General features: G+C 48.2%; 4 protein-coding genes across 4 annotated transcripts; all 4 read right to left on the minus strand.

The window, feature by feature from the left end:
• Window positions 1–6302: 6302 nt before the first annotated feature.
• F5J12DRAFT_841247 (uncharacterized protein) lies at window positions 6303–6715 on the minus strand (the record flags this gene model as incomplete). The annotated part of the gene is made up of 4 exons (XM_051746126.1): window positions 6303–6407; window positions 6437–6588; window positions 6641–6651; window positions 6697–6715. 4 exons carry the CDS (start codon window positions 6713–6715, stop codon window positions 6350–6352), a joined length of 240 nt encoding a protein of 79 aa, XP_051598675.1. The 3' UTR covers window positions 6303–6349.
• Window positions 6716–8333: 1618 nt separating this feature from the next.
• F5J12DRAFT_744309 (uncharacterized protein) lies at window positions 8334–11958 on the minus strand. Its single transcript, XM_051742060.1, has 10 exons — window positions 11735–11958; window positions 11616–11681; window positions 11383–11564; window positions 11307–11339; window positions 11081–11253; window positions 10947–11029; window positions 10691–10894; window positions 10505–10643; window positions 10357–10459; window positions 8334–8420 (listed from the first exon to the last, which is right to left on the minus strand). The coding sequence occupies exons 1-10, from the start codon at window positions 11847–11849 to the stop codon at window positions 8409–8411; spliced, it is 1110 nt and encodes a 369-aa protein (XP_051598676.1). The 5' UTR covers window positions 11850–11958; the 3' UTR covers window positions 8334–8408.
• A 1548-nt stretch (window positions 11959–13506) lies between these two features.
• Window positions 13507–15513, minus strand: F5J12DRAFT_894237 (glycerol-3-phosphate O-acyltransferase; the record flags this gene model as incomplete). Its single annotated transcript, XM_051747725.1, has 8 exons — window positions 13507–13597; window positions 13651–13897; window positions 13950–14106; window positions 14162–14353; window positions 14405–14718; window positions 14769–15158; window positions 15208–15337; window positions 15370–15513. The coding sequence occupies 8 exons, from the start codon at window positions 15511–15513 to the stop codon at window positions 13507–13509; spliced, it is 1665 nt and encodes a 554-aa protein (XP_051598677.1).
• A 1810-nt stretch (window positions 15514–17323) lies between these two features.
• Window positions 17324–21674, minus strand: F5J12DRAFT_783930 (uncharacterized protein; the record flags this gene model as incomplete). The annotated part of the gene is made up of 9 exons (XM_051742948.1): window positions 17324–17526; window positions 17578–17824; window positions 17857–18078; window positions 18161–18358; window positions 18407–18544; window positions 18841–18871; window positions 18984–21191; window positions 21332–21394; window positions 21550–21674. The coding sequence occupies 9 exons, from the start codon at window positions 21672–21674 to the stop codon at window positions 17324–17326; spliced, it is 3435 nt and encodes a 1144-aa protein (XP_051598678.1).
• Window positions 21675–23023: the final 1349 nt, after the last annotated feature.

The following is a 23023-nucleotide window of genomic DNA, read 5'->3' on the forward strand; positions in this document are numbered from 1 at the left end:
GCTGGTAAGTGCTCTGTGCTTCCCCTAACTCCCCTCTCCACATCTCCCTCCATTACATTACATAGTCCCATCCTAGCATTGCTTTGACAGGTATTTACATTTGCTAGCAATGCTACACTTTCCACTCACCCACATGATCCTAGTGCCATCCAAAGAGTGTGACTCTGTGACACAGCAAGGCATGTGCCAGTCACAGAGTTGAGTCTTTGGACCAGTGTAGGTAAGCAGCACATCCTGTCTTTCTCCAGTGCCACCACCTCATTCACCACACCTCATCATCACACCTGCCTGCCACTCCCCTCCTCAAACCTTGTTCTTGGTCCCCTTGTGGTCTTACCCCTGGGTCCCTGAGCATGTCAGCACCACCTTGTTGTGGCTGTGACTCTTGCAAGGTGTCTCCCACCTGCCCTCGCAGCTCACACCTTCCCAGCAGGTTATCACTACCATTCTGGGCTGGTAAGCACTCCATGCTTCCCCCAACTCCCCTCTCCACATCTCCCTCCATTACACTACATAGTCCCATCCTAGCATTGCTTTGACAAATATTTACATTCACTAGCAATGCTACACTTTCTGCTCACCCACATGATCCTAGCACTGTCCAAAGAGAGTATTTCATTGTGGAGTTGTTCTATGTCCATTAGAAGGCTGGCACATGGTACAGGGTACTCCAAGCAGGTGGCACAGAGAGCTGAGACCAGCTGTTCCCACATAAACACTGGTCAGAGGTTGTGGGGGTTTGCCTAAGCATAGCCCCTATCCCCCTCTTTGGGGTAGACATCCCATCATCCAGTGAGAGCATCAGGCTTAGCACCAAGCTTACCTGGGCAAAAACAAATGACAAGGTTGAACTGTGACAGGTACTCAGACCACCAGGCTTGCCAGCATGTGAGCACCTTGGAGGTTGAGAAATATTCTAGGTTTTTATGATCAGTGACTACATCAATGGGTAGAGGAGCACCCTCCAAGTAGTGTCTCCAGGCCTTGAAAGCCTCAAAGATAGCAAGTAGCTCCTTATCATGGGTGTTGTAGTTAAGTTCTGGTGCAGACAGTGTCTGCAAGTAGAAGGTGAGCAGGCAAAGTTGGTTGTCTTCTCCAGTAATGGACAATATGCCAGTGATGGTGTAGTCCAAAGTGATGGTTTCCACTGTGAGTTGAGCACCAGGAACAAAGTGGGTAAGGATAGGAGTGGTGGTGAAAGCTTCTTTGAGCATATTGAAGGCTGACCAGCACTCCTCAGAGAAGTTCCAGGGTATGTTTTTTTGCATGAGCCAGGTCAAGGGGACAATGATGTCCAAGTAGTTGTAGATGAAGTGTTGGTAGAAGTTGGCAAAGCCTAGGAAGGATTGGATGTCTTTGACCTTCCAGGGTTCAGGCCAGTCACAGACAGCTTTGATCTTTTTGCCAGACATGGTGAGACCAGTTGGCAAAAGACATTAGCCTAGGTATTCTACCAACTTGGAGTGGAACTCACATTTTTCTGGTTTAGCATACAGGCCATGCTTCCAGAGTTGGCACAGACCCTCTTTGACATGCTGCTGATGCAAGTCCTCATCATTGGAGTAGATGAGTATGTCATCCAGGTAGACCACAATGCATACATCTAGGAGGTCAGTGAACACCATGTTGATGAAGCATTGGAATGCCACTGGGGCATTGGACAGACTGAAAGGCATGACAAGCCATTCAAAGGACCCATACCAAGTGCAGAACATGGTTTTCCATTCATCACCATCAGTGATCCAGACCAGGTGATACACATGCCTGAGGTCAATTTTGGTGTAGACCTTGGCCCAGGATGGTGAGTCAGGGAGGTTGGTGATGAGGGGGAGTGGGTATTGGTCCTTTTTGGTGATCTTGTTCAAGCCCCAGAAGTTGACACAAAGCCAAAGGGAGCCATCCTTCTTCTTGACAAAGAGGACTGTGTTAATATAACCACAATCTGAGGCCACTGGTGCCCAGTGTAAGAGACTTATATTGAGTAAAATAATACAGGACTGTACCTGGTGCCCAGTGTAAGAGACTGAAGAAAATTTCACTGGGCACACAGCAGTAAGTGCGCAAAAATGATAAACAAAGGTAAACAATAAACAAATGCAAACCAAGGACACTTAGAGCGAAGCTAAGTGTCCACTACATGCCTGTAGGGTGAGATAGAAATAGGGGAAAGGAAAAACATGATCTGAGGTGCACAGGCACCTGACATGAACAGATTGGTGCTCCATGGGGGGAAGAGGTAGGTCAGATGAACCCAGTAGCCAGATGCTCATCTAGGAAGGCTCACAGAGCTTCAAGCTCTACCAGTGACAAGGAGTAAATAGGGCCAAGGGGTGGTGATGTGTCCCCTTCCAGCTCAATCTTAAGATCATGTTCTCAGTGGGGTGCCAGAGTAGTGGCTTTAGATTTACTGAACATGTCAGTGTACTCATGGTACTCCAGTGGAATGCCAGAGAGGTTCAGTGCATCTTCCACTTTTGAAGACTGAAGGGAGGTGAGAGCCAAGGGATGGAGCTGGAGGCTGAACTGAGAAGATCCTTTGAGTTTACATACCCAGACATAGGCTGTGGCATTGATGAAGGCAATGGGTGGGCAAGTCAAGCCCAGTGCAACCAGTTTCTCTAATTGCAAGGTCAGATGCTCAGCAGAGCCAAAGGTGGGTGGTCTGAGAGCTGTAGGCTCAGGGTCAGGGGGTGACATTGGGGGGTCTGGCACTCATTGCACAGGTGTCTGGGATCTAATGTACTGCTTGAGGCCCAGTCAATCAACAGATTGTTTTGGGTGAGCCAGTTGTATCCTAAGACTGCCTTGCATTTGGAGTCCAGCAGGGTTGCATCACTGGAGGGAAAAACAAAGACAAGCTCTGCTGCCTGGGTGATGACCAAGTTGGATGTGCCATCAAACAGCCAAAGCTGGACTGGCAGGATGGAGTAAAGGGGAACAGAGATTTTATTTGCAAATTTTGTATCTATGAAACAGTGCATAGAGCCAGAGTCAATGAGTACTGGAAATGCCAGCCTGTCATAGGATGCTAAAGAAATGGTAGGCATAAGGCTGTTTGGGTTGCAAAGAGTGGGCATGCTGAGCTTAACCTCCAAGAGCACACCACTGGAGTCAATGTGGTCCTTGGGGTGTGCAAGGTTCTGAGGACTGCCAACTATTTTTTTGCCTCAGTGGAGGCCTTCAGTGTGGCTTCCAGAGCTGCTGCAGCTGCTCTAGCCTTGGCCACCTTCTTGGGGCATTCCTTGGCTATGTGACCCTCTCCTCCCCAGAACATGCAGAGCTTTAGATTGAAATGTCACTTTTGCTCAGCAGCCATTAACCTTCTGTGCTTTCTGAGCTTGTTGCTAGTTGGCTCAAGCTTTGAAGACCCAGCATTGGTACTGCCAGCCTTCAGGGGAATGGAGGGCTGGGAGGTGTTGGATGCTGAGGTTTTCCCTTTGTCAGTGTTCAAGTCTTTATTGCTTATCTTGGATGAGTTCTGGTTACCAGAAGACTGGTTCTGGCATTGGACCTCATCATGTTGTTCCCAGTAGTGGGCATCTATGTCCTGTGCTAAATGGTGAAGGCCTTTGAGGGTATGGGGTTTGCCTACCCAGCTTATCTCATCTTTGATTCAGTCAGGAAGACTGGCATGGAAGAAATGGCAGAGAGCCCTGTCACTGTAACCCCAGATCTGGGTAGCTAGCCTATTGAACTTGACCATGTACTTGTTAATGTGGTGCATTTCTTTCATGGTTAGGTGATCAAGCTGGCTCTCAGCTTCTGCTACAGGGTCATGGGGACTGAAGGTTGATTGGAGTTCAATGACAAACTCACACCCGTTGTCCATCCACAGGGGTGGGTCCTTGGGTTCACTGGTGAGGAGTAGGTCTGGCTCAAACCATTCAAGTGCCATTCCTTTAAGGTAGGATTGAACAAAGATTACCTTTCAGTGGTCATCATGGAAGGCTCAGGGCTTGTTCTGGAAAGTCAACTCACACTGGACAAGGAACTTGCCAGAGCTTCTTTGGGTTGGTGCCATCAAAGGTGTCTGGCTCCTGGACCTTAGCTGATCCTGAGCTTCCTTCAGTGTCTTGGTGAGAAGACTGGACAAGAGACTGTATGGCCCTGGTGAGACTGCCCAAGGACCCTTATGGTTTGGAGGTTTTCTTCAGTTTCCTCATTTTCACCTTCCTTGGGGTCAGGTCCAAAAGGATTGTCATTGTTATTATTGTCACCATCACTGGAGTGGTGGTCAGAGTCATCTGGGTTGTTGTTGCCATCACCTCTGGGGTTGCCAAAGGGAGTGGGAGGTCAATGACCAGCTGGTGTTGGTGTACCTTGATCATTGGAAGCCAGTGTAGTACTGGAATGATGGGCTGAAAATCCTTGGAACTGCTGCACAATTGCAGAAGTCTGGTGGTGACTAGTGAAGGAACTGAGGACTGACTGGTGGCAAGGGTTGTCAGAGGTTTCTGGTTGAGTAGGTCTCAAGGCAGAGGTGGACTCTAAGGCATGATCTGCTTGAGCTTGGGTGCAGGTTTTGGTCATCAAGGGTGAGTGACTTGCACAAGTGGTAGTCTGAATATACTGTTAAGTCCATGTCAAGGTTGGGGGTCAAAGGACCAAAGGCTGAGAGCTGATGCAACAACCCTTGGTCTTAGCTCATGTGCTAGACCCTTGTGCAAGCCAGGTTAAAGTCAGAGGGAGTCAAGGGGGTTCAGGAGCAAAAGCTGAGAGTCAATTCAGGCTTAAGCTAGGAGCTTAGGGGTGAACTAAGTTGATATTCAGACTGGAGACTAAGTACAGAGTATGTAGGGTATATATACCCAAGACCAGCAACCTGAAGGCTGGGGCTACCAGTGGTGGACTGGATAGCAATGCAGAGAAACTAACTAAGGGTTAAGCGAGAAGGCAGAGACTGGAAAGCTGGTGACAGACACTGCCTCAGCACACATGGGGGCAGTACAGAGCTAACTAGAAAAGTATAGTAAAAGGGAAGGGTACATTTGGCATTTGGTGTTGTCTCAGCATTGATGGCATAAGCCCAAAGTATGAGCCTCTCAGTATATGACACAGGACAGGCCACAACAGGGGCTGAGGGTATACTACTAGCATCAAGAAAACAGAGACCATGGTAAAAGAAAAGAGTCTGAAGGAAAGGAAGTGACCTAAACACAGCAGCTTGCAGGTATAGCAGTGCACAAGAGGGAGCAAGGGGTGTGGGAAGGTAGTGAAGAAGGTGGGAAGGCAGTGTGTGAACTGCAGTGAATGTGGGCAGTCTGGAGACATAACAATAGTCAGAGAATGGCCAATGATAGGGGCTTATGCACCTAGGGAATGCAGATTCCTTACAGTGCTTTCACTGGTCTCCAGTCCAGTCTTGAACCTGGTCATCCTGGACTTGTCACTTACATACAATGTTTATCTTTGAGTTGTGCAAAGAAATTATCTACCTCCATCATCAGTCCTGCTTGAGTTGGGAAGCATGATGGCAGTGAATGGGTGAGTCTTGTTTGCCTTTTGGTTTGCTCCTAGGGTTGTTGAAGATTTGATTTTCTTTGATGTCAAAAGTGAAATGTATGTTCACTGTCAAAGTCAAAGATCATGTTCCAGAAGTTGTAGAATCAGATCTTGAGAGTTGTGGTATCAAATATTGACTGGGCATCCACACAGTTCAGGATTAGTTTGCAGTTATACACACCCTCATCTTACCCCAGCCTTTTCTAACCTTACAGGTCAATTTGTGGAGTGTAGCCTTCTGCTCCCACTTAATGTGTACATGTGTATTGATATTGGGGTGTTGAACCCCTTACAAGTCCCTGATTGTCTCTGTACTACTTAAAGGTAACCTAGCTGACTAGCATGCACTGAAGTTGTGTACACCACATCATCCACAGCCCTCTGCACAATATATCTCACCAATCTCTTCATTCAAGCCTTTCAACATTCCCTCAAAACCTTGCACAAGGTCAGAGAGGCTTTCCTTGGGTTTGTGTGATCATACATGCATCAATTGACTGCCTGAAATCTGAGCTCCAAAGGATGTTACAAATACATTTGTCTGATTGATAGATACTGTCCAAAGCCTTTGTATGTCAGCACAGGAACCCTTCTGGCTGGGGATTTCCCCTGGAACATGTCTTCATAAGCAGGAATGAAATTGAACACAAGTGTTCTCAACTCCAACCATTCAAATCAGTGAAGAAATGGCAGATATATCTATTTGTGTGTGACAAGCACCAATGTCACACTGGTGCTAGGCATGTTACAGTAGAGATTGAATATTGAACATGCCTTGCAAATTGGTGATAAGCAATAGTCCCATACCCAGACATGCTACTTTTAATGTTGGGACCATGTACAGACTTTATTGGCCTTCTGGCTTCATCAACAGTTTGTTTGCTGGAAACATCTCAGAACAAAAACTGCAAAAATAGTGAAAATATCCACTTACACATGCAGGTACTGGATGATGATTTTGATGATAGCTTCACATAAACCATGCATATCACCATTATGGTCATGCAAAGCTGCCTTGACAGCTTCTGAAATGGTAGTCTGCATATTGGAGCTGTTGTATTCCTCCACAGCCAATGATAAAACCTCCTGCCGAAAGATGGTGCCCATGCTGCATTAAAAAGTAAGAATGTTCAGCAACAAGCAAGCATCCTAGAACAGTAAGTATATCTTGTTTAGGGAATGGGAAACACTTACCAATGGCATGTGCAGCCATTGACTCGAGAGTTGGGAACTTCCCCAACAAAGTGACATCCTTGGGCAGAGCTAGCATTTGGATGTCAGGATTGACTTCAAATTTTGACTGTTATTTTTAATGTTTGCCTTGACCAAGTGAGGTAGGAAGCTAATGCTTACAAGCTAAGAAGTTAATAGCACATGTGACAAATATGGCCACAGAATAGGTGGATGAGAAATGTAGCTTGTTATAGGAGCTGTATGGCTACACACCTCCTACCAAAGAGGAGGTTACACCAATGGCACCACAGAATCATAATCAGTCTATGCACTCAAACAACCTTGCAGTCACTCACATTCTGCCATGTGAGGAGTTTAGGGAATGGATGAAATTTAGCAAACATGGGGGCCAACATGGCAGAACCACTTACAAGCTACAAGCCAAATGGAAGCCAAAGGATGGAAGTCAAGGGAATCAAGAAAGATTCAACATTGGACAAAAATCACATACATTCTGCAACCCATCAACATGAACAGTGGAAGGAATGCTACTGAGTATACATCCAGCTAAACATACCATCAAATCACTCACCCTCTGTCATACCACCAACATCAAGAATGCAAGTGAGGCTATTGAACAGATGTCCAGTGAAACATTCCATGAAGCCACCCACATACTGTCATGCCACCAACATCAAGAGCACAAATAAGGCCATTGAGTAGATGTCCAGCTAAATATGCTATCAAATCACTCACATTCTGTCATGCCACCAACATCAAGAATGCAAGTGAGGCCATTGAGCAGACATCTAGCTAAACATGCCATCAAATCACTCACAGCCTGTCATGCCACCAACATCAAGAGTGCAAGTGAGGCCATTGAGCAGACATCCAGCTAAACATGCCATCAAATCACTCACCCACTGTCATGCCACCAACATCAAGAGTGCAAGTGAGGCCATTGAGCAGACCTCCAGCCAAACATGCCATCAAATCACTCACCAGCTGTCATGCCACCAACATCAAGAGTGCAAGTGAGGCCATTGAGCAGACATCCAGCTAAACATGCCATCAAATCACTCACATCCTGCCATGTCACCAACACCAAGAGTGCAAGTGAGGCCATTGAGCAGACATCCAGCTAAAACATGCCATCAAATCACTCACCCACTGTCATGCCATCAACATCAAGAGTGCAAGTGAGGCCATTGAGCAGACATCCAGCTAGACATTCCATCAAATCACTCACCCACTGTCATGCCACCAACATCAAGAGTGCAAGTGAGGCCATTGAGCAGACATCCAGTTAAACATACCATCAAATCACTTACATTCTGTCATGCCACCAACATCAAGAGTGCAAGCAATGCCATTGAGCAGACATCTAGCTAAACATGCCATCAAATCACTCACAGCCTGTCATGCCACCAACATCAAGAGTACAAGTGATGCCATTGAGCAGACATCCAGCAAAACATGCCATCAAATCACTCACCCTCTGTCATGCCACCAACATCGAGAGTACAAGTGAGGCCATTGAGCAGACATCCAGCAAAACATGCCATCAAATCACTCACATCCTGTCATGCCACCAACATCAAGAGTGCAAGTGATGCCATTGAGCAGACATCCAGCAAAACATGCCATCAAATCACTCACAGCCTGTCATGCCACCAACATCAAGAATGCAAGTGATGCCATTGAACAGACATCCAGCTAAACATGCCATCAAGTCACTCACCAGCTGTCATGCCACCAACATCAAGAATGCAAATGAGGCCATTGAGCAGACATCCAGCTAAACATGCCATCAAGTCACTCACCTGCTGTCATGCCACCAACATCAAGAGTGCAAGTAAGGCCATTGAGCAGACACCCAGCTAGACATGCCATCAAATCACTCACCCACTGTCATGCCACCAACATCAAGAGTGCAAGTGAGGCCATTGAGCAGACATCCAGCTAAACATGCCATCAAATCACTCACATCCTGTCATGCCACCAACATCAAGAGTACAAGTGAGGCCATTGAGCAGACATCCAGCAAAACATGCCATCAAATCACTCACCCACTGTCATGCCACCAACATCAAGAGTGCAAGTAAGGCCATTGAGCAGACATCCAGCTAAACATGCCATCAAATCACTCACATCCTGTCATGCCACCAACATCAAGAGTACAAATGATGCCATTGAGCAGACATCCAGCAAAACATGCCATCAAATCACTCACCCTCTGTCATGCCACCAACATCGAGAGTACAAGTGAGGCCATTGAGCAGACATCCAGCTAAACATGCCATCAAATCACTCACACCCTGTCATGCCACCAACATCAAGAGTGCAAGTGAGGTCATTGACCAGACATCCAGCAAAACATGCCATCAAATCACTCACATTCTGTCATGCCACCAACACCAAGAGTGTAAGTGAGGCCATTGAGCAGACATCCAGCTAAACATGCCATCAAATCACTCACATTCTGTCATGCCACCAACATCAAGAGTGCAAGTGATGCCATTGAACAGACATCCAGTTAAACATGCCATCAAGTCACTCACCCTCTGTCATGCCACCAACATCAAGAGTGCAAGTGAGGCCATTGAGCAGACATCCAGCTAAAACATGCCATCAAATCACTCACCCACTGTCATGCCACCAACATCAAGAGTGCAAGTGATGCCATTGAGCAGACATCTAGCTAAACATGCCATCAAATCACTCACATCCTGTCATGCCACCAACATCAAGAGTGCAAGTGAGGCCATTGAGCAGACATCCAGCTAAACATGCCATCAAATCACTCACCCACTGTCATGCCACCAACACCAAGGGTACAAATGAGGCCATTGAGCAGACATCCAGTTAAACATACCATCAAATCACTTACATCCTGCCATGCCACCAACATCAAGAGTGCAACATTGAACAGACACCCAGCTAAACATGCCATCAAGTCACTCACTCGCTGTCATGCCACCAACATCAAGAGTGAAAGTGAGGCCATTGAGCAGACATCCAGCTAAACATGCCATGAACTCACTCACATCCTGTCATGCCACCAACATCAAGAGTGCAAGTAAGGCCATTGAGCAGATATCCAGCTAACCATGCCATGACATCACTCACAGCCTGTCATGCCACCAACATCAAGAGTGCAACATTGATCAGACACCCAGCTAAATATGCCATCAAGTCACTCACTTGCTGTCATGCCACCAACATCAAGAGTGAAAGTGAGGCCATTGAGCAGACATCCAACTACACATGCCATCAAATCACTCACATACTGTTATGCCACCAACATCAAGAGTGCAATTGAGGCCATTGAACAGACATCCAGCTAAACACACCATGAAATCACTCACCCACTGTCATGCCACCAACAGCAAAAGTTCAAGTGAGGCTATTGAGCAGACATCCAACTAAACATGCCATCAGATCACTTACCCGCTGCCACAAACATCAAGAGCACAAAGAAGGCCATTGAACAGACATTCAGGCAAACATGTCATGAAATCACTCACATGCTGTCATGCCACCCACACCAGGAGCATGAATGAGCCCAGTTACTAAAGGCAGCATGAACACACTGATAATTACTCACCACCTGTTAATATATGCAAGGGAGCACACAATGGGAACATCATTGATTCCATATGTCAGAAGAATTTGGTCACTCACCACACCATTTGGAAACCATCCCAGCAGATCATATTCAAGGTCTTTTGCAGCCACCTGCAATCTTTCCACAAAACCTAACTCCATTCTTTTTCTCAATGTCCTTCAGACAATCAGTACCTGTGCCAAAACACACTTGTTTACTTACTTCTGCACAGCATATTGAACACACAGTGCAATACTTGACTGTTGTGTTGATATAAGCAACCTTTGTAAACCTTCCTCATTCAACACATTTGCTGTCCACTGCATCAAAGCACTGCAGTCTGCACTCTCTTGATGCATCTCTGCCAAAATATCTAGTAGCACTATCTCTGAGTAATGACATACCCACTCTGAAGGGACACATATCCTTTAGGCGGAAAGTTGCACTTGCCAAGCTCATGTTTTATGTGGGCCAGCCACCTTTCCAACAGTTCACCTTGTTTTTCTACTGCCCTTTCCCTTGCCTCAGCTATGGCCACACCTTGATCCAGAAGCCCCTCAAATGCAGGAAGGTACAAGGCATCCACCTTTGTCAACAGCACTATCACAGGAACTAAGCAGATGGTTAGTTCCATGCAAACATATTTGTGGAAGAGTTGTTTTACCATGTCCTGTGTCACACTCATTGAAGAATTTCTGCTCAGCTGCAGTTACTGTCCTGTGATAGTCTGTCATGGGGATGCAAAACCTACGTTCCTCTGTTCTCTTAGCCTGTAGTTACTCGTAACATATCCCTTACCAGATGGCATGGATGCGTTCATTCACCTTCGTTGCGGCTCCATGGTCAACCACAAAGTTCCTCATCTGGTCAAACTGCTGGGTGGAACCTGCTTCGAACCCACAGGAGTCATGGAACACAAAACCCGGGTTACTCTGAAACACAAGTTCATGCTCAATATTATGGTAGCCACGCTGGGAGCACTCAGCATCAATATGAATTTCCACAAGTTAATATGGCATCTTACTGTCAAAGTGCCTTGCACGACGGCACCATCCATCTGAAACTGTTAGCTAGGTTCCATCAACCTCATAGAACCTTACCTTGTTTCCTTTCCCATCAAAAACCTCCGGCTTTTCTGTAGAGTTGCAGACTCTTTGGAGAATGGTGGTTTTACCAGCATTTGCTCTGCCCATGACCAGAATTCGAAAGCGCTTGATGTTCTTCATGTATTCTTGTGCCATTTCAGGATCGAGGCGGTAAGCAGGCCCAGAAGACGTAGTTTCTGTGACTTGTCATTAGAAAGATCGGATTTCACGAAGACCAACAATAATACCTTGCGGAGTAGCTTCAATGTGATTGGGAATCGGACTCGCCACATCACCAACAAGATCACTAGGTTCTGTGTCCCCACATCGAGTGTGTCATATTTCGTAGGCTAGAAAAATATCATACCTGCAGCCGCAGCTTTAGTTGCAGCAGGAGCTAAATCACTTGAGTCGCTTTGGCGGGCGCGATGAGAATCACTGCCAAGCGACTTGAACCACTTTTTGATACGACCAGGAGCCATGTGAACGTAGGATATGATTCTGTGTACTTTAGAATGCAGAGGTTAAGGTGTGGGTAGGATCAGTATGAAGCCCGTCGTCGTGGTATCGACTCGCAGCAAGAGGCCTAGGGCACCTATCTCCTTGCACTTACGCATGTGCTTATGTAATTATGTGAAGGCTGACGACGTTGACCTCCATGATCATAGCCTCAATTCCTTCGCAAGGCAAATATAAAAATCTCTGAGCATGCCTACTATGCTCCAATACCCAACGTTCAGCAGACTCTAAGAAGATTGGATGTTTAACCTGCAAAGAAATCTTGTAAGTGCATGTTTGTTGTATCTTCCTGTTCACAAAACCTCAAACATCCTATTTTTTATGTCCCCCTCCGTGAAACCGATGAAGGGGTCTGAGGACAGCATATCCGTTTACACCACCATCGAGTTTGATGGACTTACCTCTCCTTCATTGATCCTGAGTCGAGTGTGGTAGCGCGATGGCAGTGAACGGGTGAGTCTTGTTTGCCTTCTGGTTTACTCCCTAGCGTTGTTGACAATTTGATTCTCTTTGGTGTCGAAAAGCGAGATATACGCTGTCAATGTCAAAGGGCCGAGTTCCGGAAGATGTAGAAGCAGAGCTTCAGAGTCGTGGTATCAAATATCAACCGAGCAACCAGACAGATCAGGACCAGTTCACAGTCACACACACCCCTCGTTTTACCCCAAGCTCGTCTTTCCCTTTGCAATCAGACTGACTCCGTTTTGTCAGAGTCATATTGCTACGCTATACATAGCATCTCATTCGTTACTAATGCTGCTTCATGCAAAACCTTACAGGTCGAATTGTGGAGTGTGGCTTTCTGTTCCCATTCGACGCGTACATGTATATTAATATGAAGGTGTTGGACCCCCTACAAGTCTCCGGTTGTCTCTGTACTACTCAAGGGTAACCTGGCAGACCAGCATGCACTGATGACGCGCACACCACATCATCCACGGCCCTATGCGCGAGATATCTCGCCAGTCTCCTTATTCAAGCCTTTCGTCATTCCCTCGAAACCTTGTACGAGATCAGAGACTTTCCTTGGGCTTGCGCTATCGTGCGTGCATCGATTGACTCTCCAAAATCTGAGCTCCGGAAGATGTTACGGATACATTTGTCCGATTGGCAGATTTCGTCCGAAGCCTTTGTATGTCAGCGTAGGAACCCTGCCAGCTAGAAGGTTTCCCCCGTAACGCGTCTTCATGAGCAGGAATGATATTGATGACGTGGTCGTAATCCCAATGGTCCCCCTCTTCTGATTCGTCAGGAGTTTGAGGCCCTGTGCTTGCTCTCCATGCACTGGTGCCGCATTTCGCGGCACAACTCCGTCCAAATATTCTCTCGTCCGTCCAAGTCCGGAAAGTGCTAGTCAGATCCGAGGTTCGTGGAGACGGTAAGATCCTACCATTGGACGGATAAGGTTCCTCTGTGCATCTACCTGGCCGACACTGTTTTTCCGGTGCCAAACTCCTGAGTCATCGTTTCCAGTTGAAGTAGGATCACTGGCTGGAACTAAAATGCAGAGCTTTCTCCTACGTTTGACGAGTGGATATCAGTGAGGTAAAGGCAAAACTCACCTTCTCGAAATCATCGTAAAGCTTGGGTCCAAATTCATTGATAACCTCCACGACTTCGTTAAACGGAGAGTCGCATCTTCATTCCCTTTACTTTGTCAAGATCTCGTTGATGCTCAGGACCGAGGGCAAGGGTAAGTGGCCTAAGCGACCTATAAAGATGGAGATGAGTCCAAACTTGAAAGTCAGAGCGATATGCACTTACTTGAAAACGTCCATCCCAGCCTCACCAAACTTAAGAACTGCATAGTTCATAACAAGTAGCGCAAAGGCGACGAGGAAGGGCGCGCATAGCCGTACACTTAGAGGAGACTGAACATTCACGGCGATTGCTACTGCGAGGACTGCGTAAAGCGTGTACAAGAGGGGAGCCGTACCAAGACAGATCAGGACTTTCCAGGTCGCAGACAGATCTCGATCTGCGACTTTGATGACGGAAGCTGCGAGTGCCTCTGGTATCGCCAAGTCAGTTATTACATCTATCCACGTTCGTCCTTTTCGTACCTTTGGCCTTCCGTCTAGAAATCACGAAGACCAGAACAATCACAGGACCGTTCAATATCGTTCCAGACAAGGCGAGAACTGCCCAAACCGTTAGGGGGGCCAGACGATACAACAGATGACTCAAGGTTTTCCAAGTCGCTTTCCGCGCCTGCGGTACCTTGTCATGGTCTTCAGTTCTGCTGAACTACCCAGAGCGCGAGATGTTGTCCTACCTGATGGTCTCGCAATCCAAGATCCCGAAGAAGTCGATTGTATTTCAATACATCAGCTTTCAGCTTTTGTATGCGTGGTTCATCCTTGAAATGGGCGCAACCTTCCAAGAAACGGCGGTTAAGCTCGACCACCTGTCCCAACGTAGGGTACTGCTCCGGGGTATTGTAAAGGCGCCGGGCTGCTTGTATTAACTACGCTACGGAGGTAAGCGGAGAATTGACACTGACGACTAAGCACCGCACCATAAGAGTGTCATAATCAGATGCCCTTACTGTCACAGTCTTCAGACCGTCGTGGATGAGATCCAGAAGCTTCGCAACTGCTTCACGCTTGATTGATCCGCCTTGCTTGAACATCTCCACCAACTCTTCTGGCACATCCAGCACACTTCCAAATTCCACGACGGCTCGCGATCGGAATCGATGGGTGTGGAAATAGTACAGACCAACGGGCACGATATTGACTTTCACACCTGGATCATTCGCTATCGCCCCAAGTGCCATTAAGGACACACCCGCTTTCAGAGGAAGCAGGTCAGTTCTGTCGTGGCTGCCACCTGCAACGCATCGTCAAGTAGGAACGGAGCGCATATAACACGTTCAAAACCTTCAGGAAAAATTCCGATGCAACCGCCTTCCTTCAGTCGTTGGTAGACTCCACAATACATCTCTTGTTGGTCAATATAAGGCAGAATTTTGAACGGAAAACCCCTTTTCCCTTCTGCCCCAGTTTCCGTTATCTTCTCTCGTACACCAGCAGTTCCCTTGCTTGTTTCACTTCCGAGTTCTCTCTTAAGGCGCAATTCGGTATCTGAGATCACCTCGAGGACTTGCGCAACGACCGAGCTCACGGACTTGGGCAACATAATTTGCATCCTAGGAGAGGATTCTGACTTGAAACGGGTATTCTCTCCAAGCACTTGGCAGGAGTCATTGGGTGAAAGGTAAACCAACCCAGTTCCAGATTTAGCCTCGTCTATAGCTCGAGCCACGGGTACTATGCAACAGTCGGAATGCATATGGCCGTTGAAAGTCAGGAAACGCACTGCAATTGTCCGTTTGTCGGGCAAGGAAACCAATTACTTTACGTTTCAGGCTCTTAGAGGCAATCAAATACTGAATGCGACGGCGTGTTTCTCGGTACATCTCTAGACTCAGGGGGACGCCGTCAAGGAACTGGGCGTACAAGGTCAGTGAGCCACACATACTCGGTTGTGGTGAGGTGCAACGGCAAATACGACAAGTCCATCTCGAGGGATATTGAAGGCACCTCTTGGACAAACTTCCCTGAAGAATATTTGGGCAATTATTCTCCAAAACAGCAGCGCAGTTTCATAAGTAACGGTAGACATTTTGGAAAGTGGTATGGCCGCACGTGGAGACGGGCAGCGGAAACAACTTGGAACTTCATACTGCGGGGACTAATATATTTCGTTGGGGACGAGGGAGCCCGACTGATCTGATGGCAGCGAAGCGCCGTGAGGCCAGAGCGCAGGCTTATGCGTTGACAAGGACACTTCAAGTCGTCGTATCCAAGACAGGACAGAAAGGTTTCGAACTCCGTAGCTCTGCCAGAACCTCCATTCCTCTTCAGCATGACGTCGTTTCACTGTTGTTTACTGTGAATAAACGACAGAAACATCAGTAACAGAGCAAGTCTAAGAGTGCATCAACCGCTTTCTTGGCAGTATCAGGGACTCGAAGAGTTGCTACTGCGACGATTTCGAAGTACTGGCGACATTACATAAGGTTGATACCCAGAGTCAAGGCATCTCCAATGTCCACAGTCCCCCCAGATGGCAGACGGTATGTATGATCACAGTAGTAACTGTTGAACAAGTGTTAATTTCATGCCCACAGCCTACGAAGACGTTGCTATTGGACATCGTTATGTACCCCTGATGTCACCCTGGGACGTGGGATGCTGAGCGCTGAGCGCCAGTGACGACGAAAACCAGGTATTGTCGTCTCCCACGTCGCCACGCCCACCCGTCGACAGCTTGGACGAGAGAGACGTTCCGGAGCGGGTTTCCTTTTCGTGCTATCATCTGACAAGCACGACAGATGCTCGGACGAGGTTGCAACACATCAATGGTAATGCAACCATTCCATCTGGATCAACGAGTCCTTGCACGAGCACTGTCAGCAACGCTACTCTGATTGATAATAACCTGCCTTAGTCCGAATGAAAGCGGTGGATCTGAGTTCGGGAATCCGATTTCACCAGGAGACATTGGCTCCGGCTTACTGATAGGCACCTCGCTAGGTATGTGCGTGTTACTCAGACTACTTCTTTCGCCCAAGTGTGGTCTTTTTAGCACATCCCTCTCCGGTGCTCAGACATCTTCCATATCGGACAACTCTCACATTCTTCGTGCTGACTCACCACGAAGGTGTATATAGATGGACTCGTCTGACCCAATGAATCCTATGGACTCGTTTCCATTCCATGGACCACTCTACAGGAATTCTACTTCATCAATGGACTATCATCATCTTCTCCCAATATGACCGTGGATACTCAAAACTCAAAACCCCTCCCCTCACTTTACATCGCTCAAACTTGCTCCCCGGATCTTTCAGGTGACGCTATCGCAACCTCGCTTGCGTATGCATCCAGAGGAGGGGAAAAGTTAAAGGTCTGGTTTCCACCTTGGAAGAGGTCAGACGTTGGGGGAGTTTGAGTAGCACTGACAATTCGATCTGTAGCGTGGGGTCTGTATCCAGGATGTAGGGAGTGAGAGCGAGATCAGCGGGACAAATGACGTTAGCCGCCAGCAGGTTGAGAATGCGCAGGAGGGGGCAGAGGTTTTCCCTGAAAATGCCAACTGTTCACCGACTCCGTTGATCAGCGGAAGGGGCATTATAACCAGGACCAGTGACGAACTACCTAGTGGCGTCGCACTATGAATGCTATATTTCTTACATCGGAAACAACACGCACGAATCTTTCAGAAAGAAGTTGTGTTGCCATTGTTTTTGCAAACAGCTGTAAGTTTGTCTCGAACAGCTCATGTTGAAAGAAGACTCTCGCATGGAGACTTTCCAACGTCAAGTTGGAGAGAAAGGAACTAAGTGATTCAACCTAATCCGTACAGAAGCCTAAGAACATCCGTTGCACACAATTCACAATACTGCCTCTTCCGTAGTCGAGGATTGATATCAGTGGGAGGTAGGAGGCGGCACGAGGCTAGCCAGCGGGTGGAGAAGCGCCGAGAGGTTAATGAGGTGGCGGATGTTTGCGATACGGTACTTTCTCCTCCTCAGGTCAATGGTGACTATATCCTCAAGTCCCGGCTTCTCTTCGTCGCTTTTAGGTGCAGTGATGGCCGCGAGCGTCATACGAGAACCATAGCAATAATAGGCTACGAAGGCGGTCAAGTAAGTACGTAACTCGATGTACGTAGAATGCTCACCAAAGATGTAAGGAGCAGGGCGGTACGTCCATGTCAATTTGTTGATGAGTTCCTCCCGAGGGTCCTTCATATTGTCGGGACCTTTTTCCTCTCCCTGAAACAGGCATAGGCCGTTGACCGTGAAGTTGAAGGTGGGGAAGATCATTTGCGTCGGCTCTTCATAGCTGTTACGGATCGTTCGGCCACTCGGCTCCAGGAGTTCGAGGATATAGCGAATATTTTTGTCCAAAAAGGAAATGAAATCATACTGTGTGTGACTTTCACGGCAGGATCGTGAACCGCAACGAGGACAGCCAGGAGGTGGAAAGGAAATTCACCAAGCGTGAATAACGTGCTGAGATCATCCTGACTACACCGGTCCTCGATACTGATGGAAAGGAGACTTGCAAAAATGCGCAATGGGATGGGGATCTTCTCCCCTTCAGCTAGCGGCTTCTGGACCAAGTTTTTAAGCTCTTCAACCGGAGGAACACCCATGGTAGGTCGATTGATCATCCAAGTCTTGACGAAATCGACGTCGTTGACTACACGACACAAGGAAAAATACTGCAGTTCGGCGGGGTCACATGGGGCATTGACTTACGCTGGAGTCGCTCCTCAGACAAACTGAAAAAAAAACGAGAACTTGCAACAGGCGAAAGTCTGCATGGAGCTCCGATAATGGGACGCTGGGACTTGGGCGATAAACCTTGTCGAAGAAAAATTGCTTGTCTATCTTGCCAAGTGCGTCCTTAATATCCTGATGCGACTTGCAATCCCAACCAGGGATGGGATTCAACAGCTGAATAAAGTGAGACGTGGGAGGCACCAGAAATGCAGGTTTACGTACCTTATAGGCCATAATTTTGACCTGCCAAGGTGAATCCAAGCGTTGAGTGACAGCCGCAAAAGCGTGATCAAGGAGTACCCCAACATTGGCATTGGCGGTGTCTGTGAGGTGGTCTGTTAGCTGAATCCGTCGGATCTCCTATGTGTTATGTGTTGTCTGCTGAATTAACTGGTAGGGGAATTGGGGCATGGTGTTCAGCACTTGGCGGTAATCTAGTGCAAGAGCGGTGGGTGTGGCTCCCATTGAGGTGAAGGGGTTTGGCCCCTAAGTTTGCTCCTAATAAACACTGGTGAGAGCGTGCGTGATCTCATGTAATTACGGCCTGTTAGGGCAAGCCCATCAGCATATTGAACAAGCTGAGACCAAAGTCAATCATCGCACCGTCCTTGCATTTACCGTCGGCTACATGTCATCTCTAAAACCCATCTTCATACCTGTAGGATTCGTCGCCAAACTAACGTGCGACTACATGTGGGTTGTGAATCTCAAGTATGCACCTCGAGACGTGCAGCTCAGGCAATTGCCCACCCACATCATGACAAAGACGGCTGTGGATGTCATAACGCTGACTACCTACACAATCTCCAATATCCTAACGTCGCTTTGCAGGATACTGGTCGAGTCTAAAGGCTGGGCAATGATGGGGGTAGAAGATGCAATCCTTTTGTACTCGTTGTGGGGTAGTTCAATCAATAAAAGAGCGGTAAATGGCCTTCCCAATGTGAGCAGTAGCTGCTCTTCAGGCGTACCGTGTATCAACTCGGTGGGTGGATCGAGCAGCTTCGAGTGCCAAGGGCGAACGAGTAACAGAGTGCTTTGCGAAACCACCTCGTCTTCTAGCTCACTTGGCAGTGTAGTCTCAAGTGGCCTGAGACCAGATGCCCGGATTTTGTAACCGTAACTCCGTCCAGACCCTCTCCGCCGAATCGCCGTAACAGCGTAAGCGATACATGACAGTGTAAGGCGGCGACTGAGAAATCGCGGAAGGGATGAATTAGCGAGTGAGCAGTACAACATCTGTAGTGCTGTGGACGACAACGACACGGACTCCTCGCGCGTCCTCGATGGAAGTCTTGTCGTTGTATCTTCTTCTGCATCAGGTTGGAGCGGAGACAACGGCGGCTTTTGGTACGAAGTGATGTGGGCAGGAAAACAACTATTAAACGGCGACGCCTTTCCTGTCCAATCCAGGATCGAGATGTCACCAGACTGCCCTATGACTTCGACCAGGAGACGGCCAAGCGCATTCTCAGCAGATTCGCCATAAAGAATGGGCAGGTGGATATTAAAGACCCCAAAAAGTGAATAGGCGATATCCTCAGGCCGGGTGGTACGACGCAACGATGCCCACTGCAGCCTCGAACGTGCATCATTCATACCTGGAGAAAAGTTAGTGAGGAACCGGGACTCTATTCCAGTTGCCCCCTCCAGCTCTTCTAGCACAGCAGCATCGGCTTTATGGTTTGAAGTCGCGAGGTTCTTGTAAAGCGACCAGTTTCGGGTATAGAAAAGTATACGTCGGGGAGCCAGTAGTTCTTGCAGAGTCCATCCACGCCTGAACCATTCGCTGCTCCCAAACGAACCAGTATCGGGAACGTCAGAAAGGTAGACAACGGCCAGGGCAGAGCGTCGATACCACGCAAACATTGATCCTATCGCTTCTTGCAACTCGGCGCTGCTGCCTTTGTCTATGCAGCACGTGTCACTCCATGCCCAAAAGTAACCCTGTTCGCAAGCAACAGCACAGAAGGCCTGGAGCTTTCCCAAGCCGTCCTTGGCTGACATGCCATATATATTCTTGTCCTCGATGCCGCGCAATAATGGCTCGCCTTCCCCCCAGCGGTGAGAAAGCGTGACGAACCGAAAGTATTTCGAGACTTCAGCACGGATTAGTTTCATTTGTTGACTCGGATCGCATGTTGCGCACGAAGACAGTAGTTGACCGTACTCTTGACTGCGCATAAAGTGCGATATCTGTGCGTCCCGGTTGCATAGGAAGCCAGTAACTGTGTGCAGCAGCCTAGGCGGTATGGCTTTGAGTTTTTCAAATGCAACATCACGGATGACTTGCTTAATGTCGAAGTTGGCAGCGGGTGATGAATTGGAGGGCAGTGTAGTGACCTGTGACCTGGTCTTTATTTGGAGGTAGGCTATGAGGCAGCGCCGGTATTCTTCGTAGCAAGGATCTCCGGATGTGAGTAGCTGCAGAGCTTCTTGCTCACATGCAATAGCCTCGTCCAGATCAGTTTCGCCACGATCAGGGTGCCCAGATGAACGGAGCACTGCTGTTGCATGGTCAGGCTTCGCGGATTCTATCTTATATCTATCTGAAAAACAGCGAGCGAGGTTATGGAGCGACGAAGGCCGTTGATTATGTCCATGGGGATACACTTCCAAAGCTGCACGGTACAGCTCAATCTCTTCATCCAGGTCACGCGAATTAGCCTGCTTCTGGAACCTCTTTCTGAGGAAGTGAGCGAGACTGTAGCAAGATATACCACGACCGGGATGTCCAGGCGAACAGAGCTCTAGTGCTTCACGTCCAAGGGTGATGGCTTCTTCTAAGTCGTCGACTACCCCCAGCTTGTCATATCTCTTCGAAAGACAGTACGCAACATTGCTGAGTGACCAGGCCCGTTCATCATTCCCAACTGGTCTGAGTTCCAAAGCAGCTCTGTGCAAAGTGATTGCCTCGTTCAAGTCGTCGCTTCTCCCGATCCTTTTTTGTATCTCTCGGAGAGGGCCCATGCCAGTGCGAAGAGGGCAATATCCCGACCACAATGCCCTGGAGGATGATGTCTCAACTCGGCTCGTTTGCGGGAAACATTATCTCTAGATTCCATCGAATGCCGGTACACTGAGAGGATATACGCAGAACGCTACCCAAATCAGCAAGGCAAACTAAAACGGCATGAACGAACCCACAGCTGAAGGTAGAGTATAAAGAAGGCAATCTTGGGTGTCGGTGAGAACACAGCGTAGACAATACTACATGGGAGGTCAATGCATGTAACCTAAAAACGGACCGATAGCAACTTCACCAATGGACGCGAAAAGCGCTGATTGGCTGCAGAAGCGAGAGGTGGTTCGACTGTGCTCCTGGTTAAGCAAGTTGTGCGGATTGGAGATGAGGATGGGCTCACCAGGAGCCCAACGGTTGGAGGACGCTTCGGAGGAGGAGGGGCGGGGCGCTAGGAACGGGTACACGAGGCACGCCTTGACCCTGAGCACGCCACAGATAATGTCCGGAGCCCACAGGTGCTACCATGACAACCAATATAGCTTCGTGTCATCATGATCTGTCGCTGATTTCGTCGTGGCAGAACTCTTGTTGGCGAAATTCAAAGCTGCGGAACAGTCGTTCCCCCTTCGCACGAAGCACCCTTGTTCAGCATCCCAATTGTACTGCTCATACAATCCACTTGCCAACTCCGTCGAATTGATCGAGTCCGCAGGTCTTCACAACCCTGCTTCGTGCGTATGAAATGAGGGGGAAACGGGTCTCCCAGGTTACGCTCAGACTTGCTCTGTATGATGTCGCAGTTCTATCCCTGAAGATGCTTCTATGACAGTTCCAAACTCCCGCCATGTGCATATCTCTTGAGCGCGGACGTGAATTCTAAACACATTCCTAACGTTGCCCACCGGGCGCATCTCAAGGACTTGGAAGCATGCATATGTGTGCATATGCAGAAACGGGCATGTCAGAGTGAACACCAAGGGCTGCACACAGCTAGGTATGATCGGAAGATCGTTAGACGTGTCGCAATTGCTTAGATCGGTATACATACCTGTTGCATTACTTGCTGAGCTCACCCAGTGCCATTCCAAATGTAAAAACCCGGCTCTCTCCTCCTGCCCTATGATGGTGCGCCGTTTTTCAGATGCCACTCTGTGAGGTACTCGATTCACCAGACATGTTCTCCCGCAAATGGGAAGGAAAAGTGAGTGGTATAGAAATACGTGATGCATAGAGACACTGACGGCATCCTCGCCAGTTGAACTTGCTATGTACGAACTTCGGGAATAAACAAACGATTGGATAGAAACGACGCGGATGCCCTTCTCTACGTTTCGAGTGCTGCAAAGAGAGATTGTAGGGTTCGAGCATTGTCAGGAAAGGGGTAGATTGATTCTGTCGGGGGAGCAGTGACAAAGCACAAGTCAACGAAGGATTCGTCAGAAGTCGAGTCTTTTCGGTGTTTCTGTTTGCTAGTGCCATCTGCAAACAGCAGGGCCGATACGATCTGTGCACAGGACTCGATTTCCCCGCCTCACGAGATAGACGCTACATGATGCATAGCATTCGTGCTGGAGGTTATGATCGGGGTATATACTTCTGCGACCAGGGGAGATCCCTCAGATGATTTGTCCCAAAAGTGTACGCAGTGCCAAGGCTCCAGATGTGAGAGGCCATGCGAGCGGTGTTACGATGGTGGGAAGATGGAGGTCTACTTGTTGACGCGCTTTGATAGCTAGCGAGTTCGATGGTGATTAAGACAACCCCATTCGTTAGATATCTGAACTGTCAGGACTCGTGATAACGGACAAGAGTTCCACCCACACATTTCCCAGTAGACCGTCCACCACATCCTTCATCTCGTCTTCAATGCTTCG

This window comes from Pisolithus orientalis, assembly GCF_024613125.1.
Source record: "Pisolithus orientalis strain OTSU chromosome Unknown F5J12scaffold_21, whole genome shotgun sequence".
NCBI classification, from domain to species: domain Eukaryota; kingdom Fungi; phylum Basidiomycota; class Agaricomycetes; order Boletales; family Pisolithaceae; genus Pisolithus; species Pisolithus orientalis.